General features: G+C 56.9%; 2 protein-coding genes across 11 annotated transcripts in view; one reads left to right on the forward strand and one right to left on the reverse strand.

Annotated features, from left to right (window-relative positions):
• RNF215 (ring finger protein 215) lies at positions 1-6,988 on the forward strand. 5 transcript variants are annotated; one of them, XM_059140535.1, is made up of 9 exons: positions 1-382; positions 653-796; positions 1,230-1,301; positions 1,382-1,467; positions 1,889-2,045; positions 5,405-5,524; positions 5,601-5,744; positions 5,978-6,080; positions 6,172-6,988. In XM_059140535.1, exons 1-9 carry the CDS (start codon positions 98-100, stop codon positions 6,192-6,194), a joined length of 1,134 nt encoding a protein of 377 aa, XP_058996518.1. In that variant the 5' UTR covers positions 1-97; the 3' UTR covers positions 6,195-6,988. The 5 variants fall into 5 exon arrangements, with proteins under 5 accessions (XP_058996518.1, XP_058996519.1, XP_058996521.1 ...); XM_059140536.1 differs by having other exon boundaries at positions 5,408-5,524; XM_059140538.1 differs by having other exon boundaries at positions 653-679.
• Positions 4,312-22,386, reverse strand: part of CCDC157 (coiled-coil domain containing 157) — a 19,214-nt gene continuing 1,139 nt past the window's right edge. The window contains exons 2-12 of one of the 6 annotated variants that reach the window (XM_059140530.1): positions 20,429-20,486; positions 17,418-17,676; positions 15,040-15,211; positions 13,687-14,332; positions 12,915-12,992; positions 12,394-12,584; positions 11,023-11,199; positions 10,715-10,883; positions 9,496-9,635; positions 9,001-9,089; positions 4,312-8,911 (exon numbers count right to left, since the gene is read on the reverse strand). In XM_059140530.1, the coding sequence (XP_058996513.1) occupies positions 8,662-8,911; positions 9,001-9,089; positions 9,496-9,635; positions 10,715-10,883; positions 11,023-11,199; positions 12,394-12,584; positions 12,915-12,992; positions 13,687-14,332; positions 15,040-15,211; positions 17,418-17,665 (2,160 nt within the window). In that variant the 5' untranslated portion in view covers positions 17,666-17,676; positions 20,429-20,486 and the 3' untranslated portion in view covers positions 4,312-8,661. Of the gene's footprint in view, positions 8,912-9,000; positions 9,090-9,495; positions 9,636-10,700; positions 10,884-11,022; positions 11,200-12,393; positions 12,585-12,914; positions 12,993-13,686; positions 14,333-15,039; positions 15,212-17,417; positions 17,677-20,356; positions 20,487-22,386 lie in introns of all 6 variants that reach the window. The other 5 variants (XM_059140527.1, XM_059140529.1, XM_059140528.1 and 2 more) reach the window with 5 other exon arrangements.

Raw genomic sequence — 22,386 nt, forward strand, 5'->3', positions numbered from 1 at the left:
GGCGCCCCGCCCCGTCCGGCCGCGGCCCCGCTCCCTACGCTCTCCGGAGCGCCGGTACCCCTGGCACCCGTGTCTCGTCTGCTCGCCGGGTCCAGTCATGGGCCCCGCTGCTCGCCCTCCGCTGAGGTCGCCCCCGCCGCCTCCTCCGCCGCCGCCTTCGCCACTGCTGCTGCTGCTGCCCCTGCTGCCGCTCTGGCTGGGCCTGGCGGGACCCGGGGCCGCGGCGGACTGCAGCGAGCCTGAGGCCGGGGCGGGGCGGGGCGGGGCCCGCGCCGTACGAGTGGACGTGAGGCTGCCGCGGCAGGACGCGCTGGTCCTGGAGGGCGTCAGGATTGGCCCCGAGGTCGACCCCGCACCCGCGCTGGGCGGCCGCCTGCTGCTGGTGAGCGCAGCCGAGCCATCTGGTCCCGGCCCGCCCCGCCCCGCCCCGCCGTAGATCCCGCACCCAGATCCGGCCTTTATCCTGGACCAAGCCCTAGGCTCCCAACGCCCTCTCCCCACGTTGCCCAGGCCTCAAACCCCGGCTTCCAAAACCTGAGATCCAGATGCCCTTCCCTTCAAACTCGCTCTCAAACCCTGACCTTACATCGCCTGTGTGTCCAACCCCCCTTCCTCGCCTTCCTCCTTCTGCCTGTGGTCCCTTACCCCACAGATGGACATCGTGGATGCTGAGCAGGAGGTACCCGTAGAAGGCTGGATTGCAGTGGCATACGTGGGCAAGGAGCAGGCGGCCCAGTTGCACCAGGAGAGTCAGGGCAGCGGTCCCCAGGCCTATCCCAAGGCCCTGGTCCAGCAGGTGCAGGGGGTGTATGTGGGGAAGGGGTCTGGAGGAAGGGGTTTCAAGGCCAGAGCCAGACTACTAGGTGGGCCCCTAAGGAGCTTGCAGAGAAACCTGGGGCCTGGGTGAGGTGAGGGACCTGAGTTTGGAAAATTGAGACAGTATGGAGTGAAAGCAGGGAGATGGGAGGTGGCCAGAGTCAGGAAGCTCCACCAGGCTCTGAGAGTATCAGATGAGGAGTTCCTGCTGAGAGTTGGTGGGCAGGCCTGTCCTACTAGGACCAGGGAAGGCACATAATTGTTTGGATCCTCAGGACATCTGGGGGAAGGAATGTACAGCTGATCTATCCGGAGGAAAACTTTGCAGAACCAGGAGCTAAGAACTGTGGTCATGGGTAGTGAGACAGATGTGTGGGCAGGGGTCAGCTCGCTTCTATCTGTGTCCCTCACAGATGCGGAGGGCACTCTTCCTGGGAGCCTCTGCCCTGCTCCTCCTCATCTTGAACCACAACGTGGTCCGAGAGGTAAACTGGTTCAGGCGTGGGGGTATGCAGGCCAGGGAGGAGGGGACCAACACCGGCTGACCTTGTCTATCCATCTCCAGCTAGATATATCGCAGCTTCTGCTCAGGCCAGTGATTGTCCTCCATTACTCTTCCAATGTCACCAAGCTGTTGGAGACACTGCTGCAGTGAGTTGGGTTTTGGGCTCCAAAGGACTGGGCTTGCGAACCTCGGTGCTGAGGGGGTCCCTGAATCTGCCATGGTCTCAGGACCAGGGCTTTTCCTGTTAACCTTCAGACTGTAGTCTGGTCTGAAAAATGGGTGAGGGGACTGGAGCAAAGAGGCAGCTCTAGGGGCCGAGGGGAATTGGTTTCAGGAAGGAGGAAGCTGGATTCCTGATTGACAGGTTCTTTCCAAGACTTGTAGGCTTCCCTGGTCTGGCTGATGTGAGAAATGGAAGAACCAATAACCAGAAGAGGCTTGGGGGCCAAAAGTAGAAAGGCTGTGGGATGATACATGGGAGGATCTTTTTCCTACAAGGCTGGGGCGGGTGGGTCATCTCCTGCCAAAAGCCCTTCTCTCTGGCCCCTCTGTGGCTTTCCCTCCCAGGAGGACTCAGGCCACAGCCGAGATCACTAGTGGAGAGTCACTGTCAGCCAACATCGAGTGGAAGCTGACCCTGTGGACCACCTGTGGCCTCTCCAAGGATGGCTACGGAGGATGGCAGGACTTGGTGTGCCTGGGAGGCAGTCGGGCCCAGGAGCAGGTGGGTACCTGGGGGTGCAGCAGGCTCGGGTATGGCTGCACATGTGCCTTGTCTCAGATCCTGTGGCCTCTCCTCACCTTGCTGGCCAGGACCACTTCTTCCACCTCCCAGGGCTGTAATGAGTGCTCATTGACGTGGGTGCTCAGTGCAGTGCCTGATGCATAATCAGTGTTAGTTACTATGGCTATGTTACTCTCCCGCTCAGAAGCCCTCTTTGGCTCCCCATTGCCTGCAGAATAAAGTTCAGACTCCTTAGCCTGGCTTTCACAGCTCTCCTGTTCACTCACTTATCTTTTTTTTTTTTTCCCCTAGTCTCTTCCTTATACGCTCACCCTATGCCATTTACTGGTCTTCACACATGCCCTGGCCTCCTGCCACTAGGCCTTGTCTGTGCTTGGCTGCAGGCATGGACACTCTTTTTCTCTGTCTCCATACATCCCTGTCTGCTTGCCTTCTTTGGAAAGCTTCCCTTGCAGCCTCAGCTCACCATTCCTCTCTCCGTCTTTGAAGTCGTCCTTTGTCAGGCCCTTTGTAGTGTTCTCAGGACAGTCCGAAGTCTCTAAGTGTTGGGAATGTGACTTTGTTTCCTGAAGTCTGGGGCTGTGTCTTACTAGTCTCTGGATTTCTCAATGCTGGGCATCGAGAAGGTTCGAAGGTATTTTGTCCACAAGCATCTGTGGACAGATGCTCTGTCAGGGCAGGCATGTCCTGGTCTCCTGGTGGGCAGCCTCGGGGGGCGGGGGTGTCAGTGGGATTGGGCTGTGTGAGGCAGACTTGCAGCCTTAGCTGAGGGATCTCAGGTTGAGTGTTTAACCTCTGTAGCCTCATGTTCCTCCTTTGTGAACAAGGACAGGACATGGTCATAGGATCGTCAGGATGTTGTGTGTGCATGAAGTTCACAGTGGGCACAGAGCAGGTGGGCAGCTCCTACTCTCTGAATGTGTTTGTTATAAATGATGGAATAAATTAGCAGTCATCAGATAATCTTTGAGGTTGTAGGACACGTAGGGCTCAGTGAGAAGGGTTGTGGAGGGTCCAGAAAACCTATGGGACCCAGGCACTGTCCTGAAGGGGCTCAAAAACAAGCAGGGAAGGAACTCTCCCATGAAAAGGCCTCAGCAATTCAGCCTGGACATCATGTGCTCATTCCTATTCAAGCAGCAGGAACTGACCCACAGTTGTGTGAAGGGAGGGGGCAGTGGGACTAGGGGAACAGAAGGGCTTTCTGGAAGAAGAGGGAGCTGCACTGGGTCTTCCCCTGGAGGGCAGCCCACCCAGACGTCTGGGTGGGGCAGGCATTTGATGAGGGACTGTCGGATGAGAGGGGATGGGCCTGCAGAAAGCCTGGAGCCCGGGGAAGAGCGGGCTGGGGAAGGGGCCTGGGAGTGGGAATGCCTGCAGTGTGCAGGCCAGTCTGTCTGGTACAGGGGGCAGAGCTGAGCCTGTCAAGTGCTGGGTAGCCATGATAGCCATGATAGCCATGATAGACGTCAAGGTGGCCTAAGGGTGGCTGGGGCCAGCTCTCGGCCCCAGCCCTAGGGCCAGGTCACCATGCTGGTGAGTCTGAACCCAGAACTACAGCACCTGTGCACCGGAAAGGTCAGAGGGATCCCCTCCCTATCTGCTCACCTGGGGGTCCCATAGATGTGCTGAGCCTGAGAGGACTGGGTCTCTGGCCTGCAGCAGGGTCCCAAGCTGGCCATGCCCTGTGCCCACGCAGTGCCCCAGGCTGCTCCAGATCTCAAAGCTCCAGGTTCTGCCCTGGTGAGCTCACACTACAGTGGCCACTCAGTCCTGCCCCATGTCCGCCTGGCTCCGCACAGCCCAGGCCACAAAGGCAGGGCAGTTCTGGCCCTGGGCTTCTGGGTCCCCAAATGGCGAGGAAAAAGGCCATGGCGGTCACTCTACCGAGGTCAGCACTGAGCAGGGGAGGGGGGACAGGCCCTCCAGGACACAACAGAAGCATCTGAGCTCGGCCTGGGGGCTTGGGGAAGAGCTTCCTGCAGTAGGAGGTACTACCTTCTCCCACTCCTCAGGAAAGATGGGGGTCCAGAGACCAGAGGAGAGAGGGTGAGGAACAGGCAGCTGGGGCTCACGGTCATCTCTTGATTTGTGACACCAGCAGCACCCAGCCTCGTCTGGAGTACTCTTCTCTTAAGAGCCAGTCACTTCTTGGCCCCTCTCCCTTGTAACACGATGGTAGTTGAGCTTCGTTCTTGGCCAGGGAAGAACACGATGGCAGAAAGCTACCAGGAATGCAGAAAGCTTTTAAATGAATGCATTTATTAGTCGTGACATGTGCAGAGACCCTGAGAGCCAGTGCGCCTGTTTGGGTGAGCCGGCTGGGTTTTGCTTACTGTGCCACGTCATTTCCTGTAGTCAAAGCCCAGCTGCCACACTGCTCTGGGGAGGGAGTAGGGGTAGTTAAGTCAAGGTCAGAGCATGCCCCCCATCCCCAGCCCAGGAACTCTGAGGTTCTGAGGGGCCCTCTCAAGGGCCAAGGGCAGGGCTGATGTGGTTCCTTCCCCGCAGTGGGAGCCTGAGGACCACCGAAGGCAGCGACAAGGAAACACACAGTAAAGAGTGTGGGAAGGGCTGGGGGTTGGGGAGAGCTCAGGAGCAGGGGGCATCCAAAGGCATTAGCCCAGGGAAGGGGTGAGGAAGAACTGGGAACACAAGAAAGGACACGGAGCATGGGACCCTGAAAGGACAGGGGGTGGGCGATCTAGGGCCTTGCCAGATGGCTGCTTGAAGAGTTCAGGGTCTCTCCTGAGGGCGGGGATGTTGCAGGGAAGGGGGGCAAGCAGGGGTCCTGGGTGATCAGGTTTGCAGGTGAGATCCTTGTCACTGTAGGAAGTGGGCTGGTGAGGCTGGAGCAGGGCCCCCAAAGAGCAGAGGAGTGGGATGGAGGGGAGGGGTGCATGGGCCCCCAAAGAGCAAAACCACAGGGGACCACGTGAATGCTCGGCTCAGACGGAAGTGGGTGGGTGATGGCACCCAAGAAAGTAGACCAGGAGAAGTGTGGGGTAGGCATGAGGGTGGGAAAGTGTTAGGGTCCTAGGCTGGGGGGTCTGTGAGGCTGCCAGAGAGAAGCTTCCAAGAATGCAAAAGCTTTTTTCCCAGGAGACGGTCTGGGGGCAGAGGTGGGTCCCCTCAGCAGCTGGACGAGGAGCTGTATAGACAGCGGGGACTGACCCTGGGGGCACAGATGGGAGGCACGCAGGCTTCAGAAGAGGAAGTCAGGAACCTGCAGGGACACGCTGCCAATGGACCTTACCTGCCTGGTCTTCGGAGTGGACTCACTGGGGGAAGAGCGTAGAGCAGCCCCAGCCTTCCTGACACTCTGCTCCCCTGCCCAGAAGCCCCTGCAGCAGCTGTGGAATGCCATCCTGCTGGTGGCCATGCTCCTGTGCACAGGCCTCGTGGTCCAGGCCCAGCGGCAGGCAGCCAGGCAAAGCCAGCAGGAACCCGGAGGCCAGGTGAGAGCCGGCCCCCCGGAAGCCCTGGTGCCCCCAGCGTGAGGCCCGCCTGACTGTGCCTGCCCTCCCCCACCAGGTGGATCTGCTCAAGCTCCGCGTGCTGCGGAGACTGGCATCCCTGAAGACCCGGCGCTGCCGTCTGGGCCGCGCAGCCCAGGGTCCCCCAGAACCAGGTGCTGAGACCTGTGCCGTGTGTTTGGACTACTTCTGCAATAAGCAGGTAGTGCCATGGGCAGAGGCTGACCTGTGATGTCCCTCACTGCTCCAAGACCCCCCAGAACCATTCCTACCAGGCCTTTATCCCACCAGCTCCTACTCTAACTAGGAAAGCACCCACTAGGGGGTGGGGAGGGTGGTGACAGGCTGCAGGAGTTTCAGTTCCCCCATGCAGGTGGGGGCCAGGCATCCCCATGTGGAGGCCTGTGGTCTGAAGTCTCCCCCCACACCCTGCAGTGGCTCCGGGTGCTGCCCTGCAAGCATGAGTTTCACCGAGACTGCGTGGACCCCTGGCTGATGCTCCAGCAGACTTGCCCGCTATGCAAATTCAATGTCCTGGGTAAGCACCAGGGGTGGGGGCCCTTGGCCAGCCTTCCCTGCTCGCTCCCCACCTGACACCTCCCTCCCGGTGTTTTCTTGCTCCCATGCAGGAAACCGCTACTCAGACGATTAGCTGCCCAAGCTGGGTCTCTGCATGTGGGCAAAGGACCCTCCCACCTGCACCCTGGCCCTAGGCCTGGGCTCCCGGAACAGAACCGCAGGATGGACAGGAAGCCGGTGGGAGGAAGGACAGGGGCCTCCCTTGCTGAGGGGCCAGGCACCCCATCGTATTCATTCTGGGAAGGAGGGACCACACTCCCCAGTCCGAGGATGCAGGGTCTGGACCTGCCAACTCAAGAGAAGCCACCTTGGGGCCCTTCTTCTACCATCCTGGAATGTCTGTGTCTGCCCTCCTCGCAGGCAGCTCCTGGGACCCTGGCTAGGGGCCTGGGGGAAGGAGCAGATGGGGCAACGCAGCTGGTCCCAGGGCTTTGGTGCCTCTCTGACCTGCCTGTCGGGGCATCCCTGGGGACTGAGGCTGTGGTGGCTGGTCGAGTTGTGTGCTTATTTATTGAGCGCTGGGTTGTGAGAGGAGCTATCTGGCCTTGGGGGCATCCTGGCCTGTCTTTCAGGACACATCTTGGTCAAGGCTATGATGTTCAACTGATAGCGCCCTCAGCCCTTGGACACAAGGAGCAGCAAGTGCTGCCTGTCCAGCTGGACTCCCTCCCCAGGCCTGGCTGGGATCAGAGGCCTCAGAAGCCATCCAGTCCTGTGCTGCTTGGCCAGGCTACGGGTTGCTGACCAGAGTACTTGAGCTGCAGGATAAACGTGGTGCATCTTTTAGGGGCAGCTGGGTTTTTTAAGACTTGGGGTAGGGGAGGTTTAATACTGAAATAAACATGGATATATTTTAACATAAAGAGATCATATTTGTGTGGAGGTCTTAAGACAGAAAAGTCGCCTTAGGCTCTGCTGCCTGTGAGGGGGGATTCTAAGACAGGCTTCAAGATACCCTGCCCCCAGCCCTCATGGACATGCCTTGTTGTAAACCTGCAATGGGGAGTGTAATAGATTTTACCCCCATGATGAGGTTATATGGCAGGGTTGATCTTAAGATAGGGAAAGTATCCAAGAGGGTCTGACCTAACCATGAGAGCCCATTAGAAGCAGAGAGTTTTCACTGGCCCGGTGGAAGAATAGGAAGTCAGAAAGTTGAAGCAAGAAGGGCATTCAGTGTGTGAGAAATTCTCTGTTGCTGACTTGAAGATGGAGGGGGCCACGTGGCAAGGAAGGCAGACAGCTTCCGAGTGCTAAGAGTGGCCCCTGCTGACAGCAGCCATCGGGGAGATGGACCTTAGTCCTACAGCTGCAAGGATCGGAGTTCTGCCAGCGGTCAGAAGGAGCCTGGGAGTGGGTCCTTTCCCAGAGCTGTCAGAAAAGAATGTAACCTGGCAGATACTTTGACTTGAGTCTTCTAAGATTCTGAACAGAAAACCCAGATACAGGGCCTGAACTCCTGACCTCCAGAACTGTGAGCAGAGGGGAGATGAGCTGTGATTGGTCCTACCCTGGACTTGGACCCACGTGTCTTGCCTCAGAGACCCCACCCCAAGGGCTGGCTTTCGCCCGTGAGGGCCAGGGCATCCCAGCCTCCCTCCACAACACCAGGCTCCACAGAAGCTGGAGTTGGGCAGGTAGCGGCCATGCCCATTTAGCTACACACATGGCCCCTCTTGACCTTTCTTGTAAACTGAGGCACTCTCCCTGCTGGCCTCCTCGCCTGGGGAAGATGTCACAGGAAGCTGGGAGTGCCCACCCTGAGAAGTCCTCAGCAAGGCCTTAGAGCCTGTCCTTCACTGCTGAGGTGACCCAGGGCAGGCTGGAGGCTTCGTGGAGAGAACTGGACTGTGGGCCCGGCATGGCTGGGTGGCATGAGTGTCAGGGCCCAAGAGACAGGCCTGGGAAATCCAGGGCTTGCTGAGGGTCCTGCTGTCGGGTTAGGTGAGGCCTTGCCCTGCCTTCTAGGGATCCAACCTCCCAGATTTAGAGAAATCCTTTTGACTCACATTTCCTGAAGGTGAATAGCTTCTTAGTAAAAAGGATAACTGACTTTTTTGGGTCCTTAATGTCCCCATCCTGGGTTCAGAGCTGGGGGTAGGAGGAACCTAGAGCCAGGAACCCCTTCTCTGACTCCTTCCTCACCAGGCCTACCTTGGCAGCTGCTCTCCTTCCCTGACCTACCCCTACCCTGACCCTACTATGCTCCATGGGTAGGGTCACTGAGTCTGTCAACCTTTTGTGCTTGCTCTGGGGATCAAAAGACTACCTTTCACCTGGCCCAGGTGCTAAAGCTTCTTGCTGTCCTTTGTGTACCCTCTTTTCCCACTGTCCTGTCAGGACAGTGTGCTAGGCCTCTGCCAGCAGACGACCTACATGGCTGGGGACTCAGTGGTCCCCACCCAGAATGGGGGAGGAAGGACTCTGCCTCTGACTCAGCCAGTGCTGTGAGGCCAAGGGTGCTGTGGGCAGATGGCCGGGGCTTTATTACATGGAACGGGTTGCCAGCCACCTGCCCTCCAGCCCCACCACACGGCAGGCTACATGGGCCGCTCCTGGGGCTGGTATGCAGGGCTGGCCTGGCTCTGGCCTGGTGACAGTCTCCTCCTCAGCCTGGCCAAGGCCCGGATGGGGTTCTGAGCACAGTTGGTTGAGTGGGTCATGTCCTCCAGGGAGGACCTGCCGGGCCGACCGCAGGACTGCTGAGGTGGGGATTCCCGGAGCTGGCATGGGAGGGTCCTGCCCACGCTGGCTGTCCTGCTGCTAGGCAGGTGCCGCCTGCCCAGGGGCCTGAGGGAGGACCAGATGACAAGATCTCCCGTGAGTGAGGAGGACCAACCCACCCCCATCTTCCCCACCTCCCTCAAAGCCTTACTCACCCTGGAGAAGCATTCTGGGCCTGGGCTGGGGACACTGTTCCCTGGATTCCTTTGCTGGGAGGGGCCCAAAGCTGGTCCTGTGGAATCAGCTGCAAAGAAAGCAAATTCAGAAAGGCCCTGGAAATCTCTCTGCACCCTTCAGCAAGGGTGTTCTTGCCATGGAGGAGAAGGGAGGGCTGAAACCCATACCATCAGCCCCCTCCTCTCAGGTGCAGGGTTTGGGAAGCCCTCCAGGGCCACCCCAGCTGCAGTTAAATGTGAGAAGTTTGGCTTTCTGACAAGATTCCTGGTTGTCCTTAAAGTGAACAAGAGCTAGAAGGGGAAAATGGAAAGGCACCGTACCATTCTCACGCCTGCTTGAAACATGGAAACCACATGTGATGATGCAGGCTTTGGGTAGGTTCCCAGGGTGGGGTCTGAAGACCTGCTGGGTCAGGGGCCTCCCCCAAGTCCCCAAGAGCCGGCCCTCTCAGGTTGGGGAGCCAGGCTGCTCACCTTCAGGCTTCCCTGCTGGGCTACCTCCCGGATTTTGGACAGCATAGACTGGAGCCGCCCATTCTCCTCCTGCAGGACCTGGATGCGGATGTCGTTGGCCTGTATCTGCCTCTCCATATCATCAGTAACATTGCTGGAGCCTGCAGGGATATACCATCTGTTACCTCCCCCTGCCAGGGCTGACCCTGGTGCCGAGGGCACACATGCTAGCTGGGGTGTACCTTAGGTTGGTGGCCTGGCGAGCACAGGGGAGCCGAGCAGGGCCCATGCTCTACCTCCTCCCACCCCCGACCTCATCATCCTTCTCCTGAGGTCCTGTCCCGGTTTCCCACCCCCTCCCTGCTGGGAGGTGACCACGGCAAGCTCACTGGGACCTCAGGCTCACTGAAGATGCTGTAACTGGGTAAGAGAGTGAATCCCTTCCAAAGCCGCTTGTTTTCAGAGAGACAGCAAGCTGTCTCAGGCCACGCAGCCAGCTCTTGTGTATGAGTCACAGAACTCAGCAAGCACGTTCTTTCCCACCACTGGGGAGATGGATGCTTGCTTTCTGACTCTGAACCTAAGCAAGTTGCTGCCTGCTGTGTTTCTCGGTCTTGTGGCTTGTGAAAGGGCTGTTACCCATCTTATGGGGCGGATCAAAAGACAATGGAAGGCCCTGGCCCGCTGCGCACAGGACCGATGACTTAGTATGACCAAGCTAAATTACGTCACTCTACCCGACAGCCCCGCAAATGGATTCACCCCCCCAGGGATGAGGGCTGAGGGCCTCAAAGAACCTAGGTTGCCTGGCATCCAGTTCTCTGCTGAGATGGGTACCTAGTACTCCTAGGGCATGGGGGGCATGACACTGGACACTGGAAAGCTGGGGCGGTGCCCATGGAGCTGGCCCCATGCTGTGGTTTGGGGAGACACCAGGACGGGGGACACCAGGATGTTGAGCAAGGACTGGCATGTGACATGGTGAAGAGCACAGGCTACAGAGGTGGTTAGACCTGCACGAGGATTCAGCATGCGGACAGTGGGCAGTCTCCTTGCCTCGGGGCTTCTGTGTCCCCATCTACAGAGTGGCTAACACACGAAGCGCCTTCCGTGTCCTGGGGACTCAGTAGGGACTACACTGCAGGCCAGGGAGCTGCAGACTCCAGTGTCTTGCCCAGGTGAGCCCTCAGCTCCCTGTCCAGGCCCCAGTACGCCCTGGTCAGCACCTCTGGGCCCCTACTTGGGATCTGGGCCTCGATGGGTCTGTGCAGGTCTGGGAAGGCCACCAGCAGCCGCTCCCGCTCCCTCAGCTCTGTGAGCTCACGTTCCAGCTCTGATATGGTCAGCCGCAGATCCGTCGTGGCCTGCTCCAGGCCTTGGTTCTCCTGTTGCAGGCTCTGCAGTAGCTCCTGGGGCAGGGGGAGGCTCAAGCCTTATGCAACAAATGGCTCCCAGCTCCCCTGGGGACAACCCCTCTCCCCACCAGTCCAGACATGGGACAGGCCCATGTCTGGGAGCCATTGGCACCCTTACCCTGCCGGCTCCCACCTGCTGGGCCAGGAGCTGGCTCTGCCCCTGCTCCCTCTCGCTCTGTAAGCTCTGCAGCTGCTCCTCCACCTGGGCCCGCTGGGCCTCGGCCTCATCCAGGCTGCCCCGAAGCTCCTCACGCTCTTGGTCCAGGTTGTCCAGCTGCTGTAGCAGGGCTCGCTGTTTGGACTGCAGGGACTGAGGCAGGGTGGGCAGGCAGGGAGGCCATGAGGCCCATGGGGCAAGGCTCAGCGTGGGACAGAAGAGGCCTTGGTATCTCTGATGCGCCCCCTTGTGCCTGTCTGTGTACAGGGGAGGCTGTGCATGCGTGTGCAGCAGAAGGGGCAGAGGGGCCAGTGGTGCACACCCCACTGGGCCCCCCCACCCGGTCAGGCCCAGGCCCCCCACTTTGCAGACCCCTGCCACTTTGGAAAGCAATCTTGTCCCCTCTTCTTTCCAGTCACAGTCTCCACTGGGGGAAGAATTCTGGGCAATACATTCTCTTTTTCTCCTTAGGTTTCCTGTGTCCCGTCAGCCCATATCACTTGGGATCCACTTTTCCTGACACCCACTGAGTGCAATACAGGAAAAGCCAGTGCCGGTCTGCTCCGAGTCTGGGCTCTAGCTCCGGCTGGCTGCGAAGCTTTGCATAATTGCCATAATCTCCCTGAGCCCCAATCTCCTCCTCCATAAAATAGGGACGACGAGACTGTCCACCTCCTACTGTGGTGATGAGGAATAAGAACAAGGGGGCTACAGAGGCCGAGGCCTAGCCCCTTGTCCACAGCACACATTGATACCTGGTGACCATGACCGTTCACAGGGAACTGAGGAAAACACCAGCTTGGGACTGAAAGGCCTTCCCGGCCTGGGCCATAACTACTTCAGGTGGCAGGTCACCTGCTCCCTCAGCCCTACCCTTGAGGGTTCCTGCAGGGCCCCTGTGCCCAGGGCACAGCTGTAACCTGGGCCTTGGCTCGCTCTTTGTCATCCCTATCCTTTCTCTGATTGATGGACTCCTCTCCAGCTCCTGGCATCCAGTTCAAAGGCCATTCCTTCCCAGAAGCCATCCTGGATTCCCACAGATGTGACTGTCCCTCTGTGGACACCTGTAGCACTTTCCCTGCACCTCCTAGCCATCTGGCAGCAGAGCTGTGGTGACCCAGCTGTTTGTCCTCGCTGGGCGGGGAGCTCCTCCAGAGCAAGGCCACCTTTGGCTGCATCTGTCCCTGGATCGCTGTTTCCCCAGTGCCGGGGGCCCAGGGGAAGGCTCAGGCTCTTGATAAAGATCAAACAAAAGCCTGGGTCTGTGTGTTGCTGGGCAGGTACCCCCCCAACCAGTGGGGCTCTCTCTTCCTGCAGCCTATGTCACAGACACCCCTCGATCCTCACCTCCTGGTGGCGGACCATGCTGTCAACACGGGCCTTCTCCTTGTCCAGCTCGGTGCTGGCCCAGCGGATCTGCTGGCTGGCCCCATCCAGCCGCCCGGCCAGCAGCTGCACCTGATCCTCCAGCTGCTGCACCTGCCTCTCGGCCTCTGCCCTGCGCTCAGCCTCCTCCTGAAACTGCCGTGCCTTCGTCTCTGCAGGATTGAGTGGGGAGGGGTAGAGCCAGAGAAGCCTGGGTGCGAGTCTCCGTGCTGCCCCTGACCCATGATGGGACCTGAGGTGGGGCGGAAGGGGTCACAGCCTGTCTCTGGGCCTCAGTGTCCCAGAAAATGCTGCTCTGAACCCTTCCGTGAAAACAGAAGGTGCTCTCTGGGTGGGAGGTGGTGGCAGCCCAACTCAGTGTGGCCAGGTGGGCCCATCCCTGGGGCTCCTAGAAGCCCAGGGGACAGAGACAGTACCGCTCATCTAGCAGCACCACTGGGCACAGGACATGGGGTACAGGGCCACACAAGGGGGCTCCTCACCCAAGGCCTGCATGGCCTCCTGTTGCTGCTTCAGCTCCCCCTCTAGGGTGGCCACCTTCGTCTTGAGGTCACTTGTTTCTACAGCGGTTGAGAGAGAGAGAAAGAGAGAGAGAGAGAGATTCCGATGGGCCTGGCCAGGGCCTTCAGGCCCAGTGCACCCTGCAGCGTCATGACAGGCAGTGCTGTATGGAGGGGCTGCCTGGGCCAACTGGAGCTCTGCAGAGAGGCCGGGAGGCCTGGACTCCTCTTCCTCCTGTTTCCTCTTGGCTGGCTGCCAGGTCTCTGCACTGCTCTGGGCCTCTGTGTCCTCTACAGAGGTGACAGGCTCAGAAAGGACAGTGATCTGCCTAAATCCCGCTGGCCTCCCAACCTCAGTGGGCCCTGGCCTGCTCCTAGTGAGTGCCTTAGCTGTCTCTCTGTCTGGTGGCTTTCATGGAAGCCAGAGAGCAGCTCCCCCAGGGAGTCCCCTTTGGGGACACATGGGAGTGAGGAGATGAACCCCCCCGGCCCCCTTGCCCTCTGAGGGGACAACTCTGAGGCACGCATTCCACACCACCAGCTCCAGTGCTCCCCAGGTGGGATGAAGCTCCGGCCGCCTGCAGGGTAACCAGATTGGAGAGCTGCCCATCCTCTGACCCCACTCCCCAGCCTGGGTTTCTTCACCCCAGCGGACGTGTCCCTGCAGCCCTATAACGGGGTCTGCCTCCCAGTGAGCCTGTGCTAAGGCAGCGGCAGAGCCCCAGGGCTCAGGGCCCCGCTTCCCAGCACAGACCTGTGAGCAGCTGCTGCCTGTGGCACTCCCATTCTGCCAGTTGCTGTGTGGCCTCGTCCGCCTGTCGCTGCCGCTCCCCCTGCTCCTGCTGCAGTGCCTGCTCCAGCTGGCCCACCTGCTTTTGCAGTCCTTCCTTCTGTCCCTCGGCCTCCTCCAGCTGGGCTCTGAGCGGCCCGACGAGCTGAGTGAGGGCCCCCATGTGCTTAGTGAGGCGTGTCAGGTCTTTGCTCTGCTCGGCTGCCCAGTGGCCCATGGTGGCGGCTGGCAGCGGCCTGAGGCCCATGCTGTCCCGCACCAGCTGCTGGAACTGGCCTAAGGACGAGGGCAGGTTCTGGCTCTGACACAGGCTGATGACCGCCTTACCCACCTCCTGCAGGCTGCTTTGGACACTGGTGCATGCATCACAGGGCACAAGGGCTGTCTCCACCGTCTGGGAGTGAATACTCCTGCTGTTCTTGGCAGTGCTGGCTGGACACTGTGGGAAGACTCTGATGGGGAGGCTCTCCGGCTCTTGGCAGGTCTGGGACAAGCGTGGCGTTGGGGAGGGGGGCTTGAGGAACTTGGCAGTCACAAGCTCAGGGCTCCTGGCTGGCTCGCCCTTGGCGGTGGGCTTGGAGGTGAGGTTCTCCCCTTGGTTTACTCTTTTCTGTGGTCAGGAAAAGAAAGGGAAAGCAGATGGAGGAGACAGACCCAGGAGGGGATCAGTTTCCTGGTGAGTATTCTGTACAGCCTCTTCTGATGTTCAGACCCTTAGATATTAGATATCTGACACCAACGTGAGTAGGAGAGAGAACCTTCTTTCTTCACTGCCTCAAATTACCAAGCCTGGGCCAACTCTCTGTTGTTCCCCCTACCCCCCAGGCTCTGTGCCGTTCTGTGCATGGGACAAGGAGTCTAACAGTGAAGCCACAGCTGCTGGTTCCGGAGATTTTGCCCAGTGGACCTGCTTGTTCTCGTGTCACCATAGCTGCTCTCAGTTTTCCATTCCTCCCCGATATGGTGATGGTGATCATTCTCACAGGGATTTGTGAAAATTATAGGAGAAGCCATAACGAATGGGGCGAACATTAACAGTATCACCCAACAATGCCCCGAGATGGAGAGACTGTTATTATTCCCACTGTACAGATGAACAAACTGAGACTCAGGGTAGGCTCAGCATAAACAGCAGACCCTGGGAGCCCAGACATGATCCCTCGAGGCCTGCCTCTAGAGGGGACACCATCTCCTCTGAGTGGTGTGAGCCCAGACAGTGACACCATCTCCTTCAGGAATTTGGGTGGTTTGCCCACATGGTGTGCCACAAGGCTGGGACTGGGGCAGGGTAGACAGGTGTGAGGGTGACTAACCCACCTGGGGGGCTGCCTGCTGGTAGATCATGCGCAGCCTCAACAGACTGTTCCAGAAGCGTCGCACCGTGAGCCCCACAGACATGCAGGGCCCCACAGCCCGGGTAGCAGGCACTGTCTGCTCTGAACTGAGGTTCTCCAAGTAGCTCGTGCAGCTCTGAAGCAGCAGCAGGAGCCTGTGGGCAGAGATGGCAGGGTCAGCTAGGGTAGAGCCTGGTGCCAGCATGCCTGTACACCCCACAACTAGCAGCCTCCGACTCTGGGGACCTTGAGGGCCTTAGAATGTGCTCTGCTGGACCAGCTTCAAACCCAATCCAAGGGGTCACTTCCTCCAGGAAGCCCTCCCTGAGGGCTGAACGTGGGGGCCTTTTCTGGGCCTCCTGGCTATCAGCACTTCAGCCTGGCTGTTCCCCACCACACGGGGATGCTCTGGCAGACTGGGTCTCGCTTCAGTTGTATTGCGCGTGCTCCGAGAGTGCTGGGTGGGTGGCTGCCTTACGTCAGGTAGCTCAGAGCCTTCTCCTTACAGAGGACAGGGCTGAGACCCTTGAGTGGAAGGGCCTGGCAAGCACACAGGCCAGGGGCACCCTGCAGCTTCCGGATTCTAGTCAGGGTCTTCTCCTGCAGGGCAAGCTGCTTCTGTGACATCAGGGGCATGAAGATAGCTAGGGGTCTATCCCAACTTCAGTGCTTAAAATTAGAGTCGGGCTGCTCTAAGGAAGACAGGCATTAGAAGGACAAGTTTGAATTTTGCAGGGGAACCAAGCTACTTTATTTTTTTTTTTAAAGATTTTATTTATTTATTTGACAGACATAGATCACAAGTAGGCAGAGAGTCAGGCAGAGAGAGAGGAGGAAGCAGGCTCCCCACTGCACAGAGAGCCCCATGCAGGGCTCGATCCTAGGACCCTGAGACCATGACCTGAGCAGAGGCTTTAACCCACTGAGCCACGCAGGTGCCCCGGAACCAAGCTACTTTAAAGGAAGAGGTCTTGTATTTATAGAACATACTGAGCAGGTAAGTGACCCTGCCTTGTTTTGGGGGCAGAGGGGTCATCCTAAACCCACGGGGTATCTTGGGCAGGCAAAACCTTGCAGGAGGAGACACCAACTGCCTCTCTGAGCTGAGGTGTATTCCTCTGTGAATGGGGACAACTGTGCCTGCCACAGTGTTGGGCAGCATTAGGGGTGGGGTGGGGTGGGAAAATGCCTGGAAAGAAGTCAGAGCATGGCCTTGACAGAGGGGTGGGGAAAACATGTCAGCAACAGCTTTATAGGGGCGTGGCAAGATTGGGCCTTGATGGCTGAGTGGGGCTTGGCCAGACCAGGAAGGGGTGTGCAGGGGGTTCCTAGCAGATGGCATAGCATAACATAGGTAAAAGCAAGGGAGGAGGAAGGTATATTTGGGGCACCTGGTTGGCTCAGTTGCTTAGGCATCTGCCTTTGGCTCAGGTCATGATCCTAGGGGTCCTGGGATGGAGTCCCCCCTCCATGTTTGGCTTTCTGCCCAGGGGGGAGCATGCCTCTCCCTCTCCCTCAGGTCCTCCAGCCCCTCCCCTGTTCATGTGCGCTCACTCAAATAAATAAATAAAGTCTTTAAAAAAAAAAAAAAAAAAAGGAAGTGTGTTCTGTGCTTATACATGTTTAGCCTCTCACGGGTTCCAAAGAATACTTTCATCCTGAGTGTGCCTCCAGGACTCTTGGTAAACCTAGCTTCTTCTTCTTCTTCTTTTTGTTTTTTAACACTAGCTTCTTTATCCCCAGGCAAGTCATCCCCAAACTATTCTTGCCTATCAGGCCTCCATGACTTCAGTCCATGTACGGTTTTGGTCACAGGGAGCCAGGTGGTGGTCCTCAGGAAGTGAAAAGCTGATGGCCATGTTAAGTTTAACGAGAGTGTTGAAGTGGCGGGGCTACGAGGCAATCTTCCCAATAGGGCCAGAATCTGGAAAAACACATCCTGTGTCTGACCTTGTGACCCACATTGACAATGCGATAGCTCTCAAGAAACCAGGACAAAGGGCCTGGGATGGAAACTCTGAGCAGCAGCTGTGGTGTCCCCGATGCACAGAAGCCCTAAGTAGGTGGCCGACGGAAGCTGGAGAGGTGGCCCTCGGAGCTGCACAGCTGCAGGGAGCAAGAGGGGGGCCCACAGCTCCCCAAAGGTGGACAGGATGGGAAAGCACAGCACATGACAGAAGCTGAGATCGCAGTGAGGGCCTTGGGCTGGCCAGCCTCCTGACAGGCGCGCAGTTAAAGGTGATTATTGATATTGATGTGATCCCTGATGGTGGCGGAAGGGGCGGATCCTGAGGCTGGTTTACTGATTTAAGGGGCAGATGCCAGCACCCCAAGATCACTGGGCTTGGTCAAGGCCCTCACCTGTCGATGACCAGCTCCAGCAGAACAGCATGGGACAGCTGCGTGAACTCGGGGTCACCTGGCACGTGGTCATAATGCTCTAACAGGGCCACCATGTCCAGGTCGCAGGCCACACGATCAGGGAACTTCCAGGAGGGGAAGCGCACGGGTCCGGCACGAGAGAACACATCCACGATGGCGCCCTGCAGGTCGGTAAGGTCCTTACGCAGACTGTCCATGCAGGACTGGCTGCCCAGCAGGTGGGCCATCCTCGTGGCTCCTGGGGTGAGCAGAGAGGATCCCTGTTAGCCAGAACCATGTGGCTGCTGCTGGAGGTAACTTCCCAAAATCCTGCTCTGCCCAGTGGGTCCTAGGCCAAAAGCCCTACCTAGAGCCTGGGAAAAAATCTTTCCCAGGCCCAGGCCATGGGCCCTTTAATACCTGGGTAGTAAAGAGACCTCCCCAGAATTCCACTTATCCCCCTGCCCCACGTCCACGCTCCCAAGTCCCAGCTCCGTAAGTCAACTAAGAGAGAGTTGTAGCTACAGCATGACAGGAAGTGCTGGATCCTACCCAGCCACCACTATCTCCCACCTGGACCACTGCAGCTGTCTCTGGCGGGGCCACAGGGGTGCCCCCTCCAATGATACACTTCAGCTCTAGAGATTTGGGCCATATCTGATCAGATCGGGTCACACTGGTCAACGCCCCCTCAGGACTCCTAAGGGAGAAAGGCCACCTCTGGCCGCAGTTCTCCCCGCAGCCCTCTCTGGTCCCCACACCACCACCCCATACTCTGTATTTCAGCCCCAGTCAGCTCCACCAGCAGCTCAGGTGTAGGCACTCATTTCTGAACCTGGGCCCATCTGTTCACTCTGTCTGAATCATGTTTTCCCCATCCAATTCCCATCATCAGCCTAATTCCTCCCATCCTTTGGGCTTCCTGGATATCACCTCCTCCAAGAAACCTTCCCTGAGCACTCTTCAGGTTGGGCAAGATCATCTCTCTGGGTTTCCCCCATCTGGACCCTGATCCCTCTCTGCTGGAATGGCCTCCACACTCCAGGCCAGGTCCTCAGTTCACTTTAGCCAAGGTGGTATCCCCAGTATGGCAAGCCTAAGGCCTAGCCCATGGTAGACATTCACTGGCAAGTGAATACTGAGTAATTGAATAGGGAAATGAAAAGAACCCACACAAAAAAATTTAAATACCTTAACTTTGTCTTAAGGTGTAAGGGAGGAAAACCTGAAAATCTGTCACTCTGGTGACAGGGGCCCTATTATATGTGAATGCAGAGAGTTCCAGTCCTGCCCTTTCCTGGCTATGTGGCCTCAGGCAAGTCACTATACCCCTATGAACCCTAGCTGTCTCAGCTGTAAGATGGGGACACCATCCCCAAACAGGCTGAGTGGTTGTGAGGTCATTAACAGTATCCACGAGTAAAGCGCTTGGTGCATGGCAAGACATGAGTAACAGTTCTCGAGAAATAGTGACCATTAGTTTGGTGATTACTGTTATTAGCAGTAACAACAGCAAACACCATCGTTGTCTGCAGCCACTGCCTACCTTCTGTATTCCCCCTCTTCCCCCTGCAGCTCACACGGAGCGCTTCTCATCCATCTCTGGAGTCCGTGGACCACTGAAGCCAGTGATTTGGATGAATGGCCCCTGGTCCTTGACTCAGAAGGTGGAAAAGCATGACTGTCCTGACCCCTCCAGTGGCTCATCACAGGCCTTGCCAGTGTGACCCTCTTCTCTCTGTTCAGAGCTGGGCAGCCCTGGTCTCTCCCCACCCTACAGCAGGGTCTCTTGTTCTCTGTGGCTTTCTCAGCTGCAGAAAGTGCTTCCTTGTACCACAGCTCCTCCCTACAGTGCGGAGGCTGCCTGGGCAGTATTTAGGCTATGGTTGATCTCCCTGAGCCTCAGCAAGTCCAGGCCTGGTGGAGGAATCTCTCTTCCTCTGACCTACTTCCAGCCCAACCTCACTCAGTAACAAAAGGGCGCCCCTACTATGTGCAACTGGGCACTTCCTCGGATTCCCTTCTCTACCCCCTATCCAAGCACCTAAGGCTGCCAGTCCTGTGTTCAGACCACACTGAAAACCCACCACTGTGTTCGTCGTGCTGTTCCATGCTCCCTCTTCTCCCCAGACCACTGCCACAGCCTCCCGGAGGGGCTACCCTCATCCCTCTGTCCAGCACCACCTCATCCATCTGTATATGGTCAGAATGATCATTTATTTATTTATTTATTTATTTATTTATTTATTTTTTTTTTTTAAAGATTTTATTTATTTATTTGTCAGAGAGAGAGCAAGCGAGAGCAAGCACAGGCAGACAGAGTGGAAGGCAGAGTCAGAGGGAGAAGCAGGCTCCCTGCGGAGCAAGGAGCCCAATGTGGGACTCGATCCCAGGACGCTGGGATCATGACCTGAGCCGAAGGCAGCTGCTTAACCAACTGAGCCACCCAGGCGTCCCCAGAATGATCATTTAAAAGGCAACTCATCCCCCTGCTTCGAGCCCTTGAATGGCTTTTCATAGTATAAACACTGGAATACTTCCCTGGGCTCTGGCCCTGTGTGGTCTGTTCCCACCCCAGCATCTTCTCACCCAGAGTGTGCCTTTTCCTCCCCACACTTCTTTCAGACAACGCAGCTCACGCATGTCCCCAGGCCAGGTGAGTTCACCTGTCACCCCTCTGAGCATTCTGTGCTTTTCCCTCCCAGCATACGCCACACTGGCACTGATTATTATTTGAGTAATTATTTGCAGTTGGCAATCTGCCTCCCTGCAAGCACATGGACTATCTTTCGCTATGGTATGATCGGGCCATCTGGGCGAAAGGACTTGAGAGCCAGCTGCTGCCCACAGGTCCTGGGACACTCAAAGGCACCAAAGGGTGATTCCTGAAGACTGAGCCGGCTTCTCAGGCCTCTCAGAGGACTGGGCCCTGTCCTCACCTCTGCAAAGGTACCTGCCTGTGAGGCTGGATGTCTGGTCTGTGGGCTCTGGGACTCAGGTCAGAGGCTCACCCAGATGCCTAGTTTCCTGTCTCCAGTGCAGGGCTGGCCTGGAGTCACTCTTCAGTCCCTGAGAAGGGATGAAAGCAAGAGTGAGTGAGTGGGATCTCAGGGAAGTTTCCTGGCGGGACAGGGAGGAGGCTGTACCAGAAGGAGAGGGCCAGAGGGCTGAAGTGAGGGAAAGCTCATGTGGGCTCACCTGTTTTGAGCCTGAGCACAGAGGTGCTTTAATAGTGCTAAGCTCTGACCACAGGTCCTACTGTGCACTACTTCCTGAATCTGCCTCCTTTATACAGATGAGGAACCTGAGGCTCTGGAAATTAGGGGATGAAGCCAAGGTCACTCAGGGAGCTAGGGTTCTTGAGTCCAACATCTCTGCTCTGTCTTGAAGCCATGATACTTCTAGGGCAGCACTGTCCAAAAGGAATATAATGCTAGTTGCACATGGGATTTTAAATTTTCTACTAGCCAAATAAAAAAGGTAAAAAGAAACAGGTAAATTCATTTTAATTAAATATTTTATTTAACCTAATAAACTCTAAATACTATCACTTCAACATGACATCAACGTAACACCATTAAGATTATTTTACAGTCTTCTCTACATTCAGTCTTGAAATCCAGTGTCTCTTTGACACCTGCAGCACATCTCAGTTTGGACCAGTCACCATTTTCAAATGCACCACCACATGGATGGCTGGCCACCGTACTGAACAGTGGAGGTGTAGAGGGTCAGATCCTGTGTGTTCGGTAAGCAAATGGTGATTGCATGCCTTTGGCATCCTGGGCACTACGTCAAGAATAGGGACAGAGAAGGACCCGTGGAGCCCTGTCCCTAGAGGCCACCATTTCCCTCTGAGGATCTCTACTGGGGATAAATTTCCACCCCCAGGGCAACGAGTCTCCACCCTACAACACTCACAAACACACCCAGGCCCACATCCCCACACACATACTCTGCCGCAGCGATGGACTCTCACGAGATATTGCCACCTGGGAGATTTTATATACCCCAGGAATGAGGCAGAAACCAACGAGAATAACAGACTGAAACATTTTGGTTTTCCTTCCAGGAATGGGAGGGAGGAAAGCAAGCAAGCAAGCAAGCAGTGCTGTCCTGGGAGGAGGAATATTCAGGTGGCAAAGCACCTAGGACTTGGGAGCTTATCTGTGAAGACACTGAGAAACACTGGCCTCAGATAATTACAGCTGCCATCTGGGGCCCTCTGAGATCCAACTCCTGTTAGATTCTGGTTCTGAGAAGCAGCCACAAATGCCAAAGCATCAGCAATATGGAAGAGGAAAACAAAACTTTGAAAAATATCCAAGGTTACCTTACGTCATTTCTTCTGAATATTGGGATTTGCCATTATAAACAGGGCTTTGAGAACCACTTTGGTGTGTGGCAAGTGAAGGAGCACGTGACGTGGGCTTTCTCTGTAATTCCTGGTTCTTGAGTGGAATCGTGAGCCTGAGGCTGCCAGCCCTGCCCTGACTATTCCTGAGGTCATATGGGTGATGGCACTAATTGGGCCATCACCAATGGAAGGAATAGCAGCTAACTCTGCCGTCTCCCCAGTTCCCTCATGCTTAAGGTGGACTTCTGACTTGCAGAGAAGGGCAGGAGTCTTTCCTCCACTCCCATTCAACATGCAAGCCCCTTCTTACTCTAAGTCCTAGGACTCTCTCCTCTGGTAAAGATTATGCCTACCTCCTGGTCAGTGCCCCAGCTGCCCTAACACTTGGAAATTCTGAAACCATCTATATATCCCAGTTGTCAGCCTCTGACTCGGGACTGCTAATGCCTGGATTCCTGGGGGACAATGAAGGGACCGAGTGAAGACAAAGGAATAGCTGCACTAGTAGAGGAGTAAGAATGGCCTGGGTTTGGATTCTCATGCCACCAACTCTGCCCTTCACTGTCCTCGTCTGTAAATAAATTGCTCTAAGAAATTAGTGATGTAGGGAAA

The sequence above is a fragment of the Mustela lutreola genome, chromosome 11, assembly GCF_030435805.1.
Source record: "Mustela lutreola isolate mMusLut2 chromosome 11, mMusLut2.pri, whole genome shotgun sequence".
In the NCBI taxonomy this organism is placed as follows: domain Eukaryota; kingdom Metazoa; phylum Chordata; class Mammalia; order Carnivora; family Mustelidae; genus Mustela; species Mustela lutreola.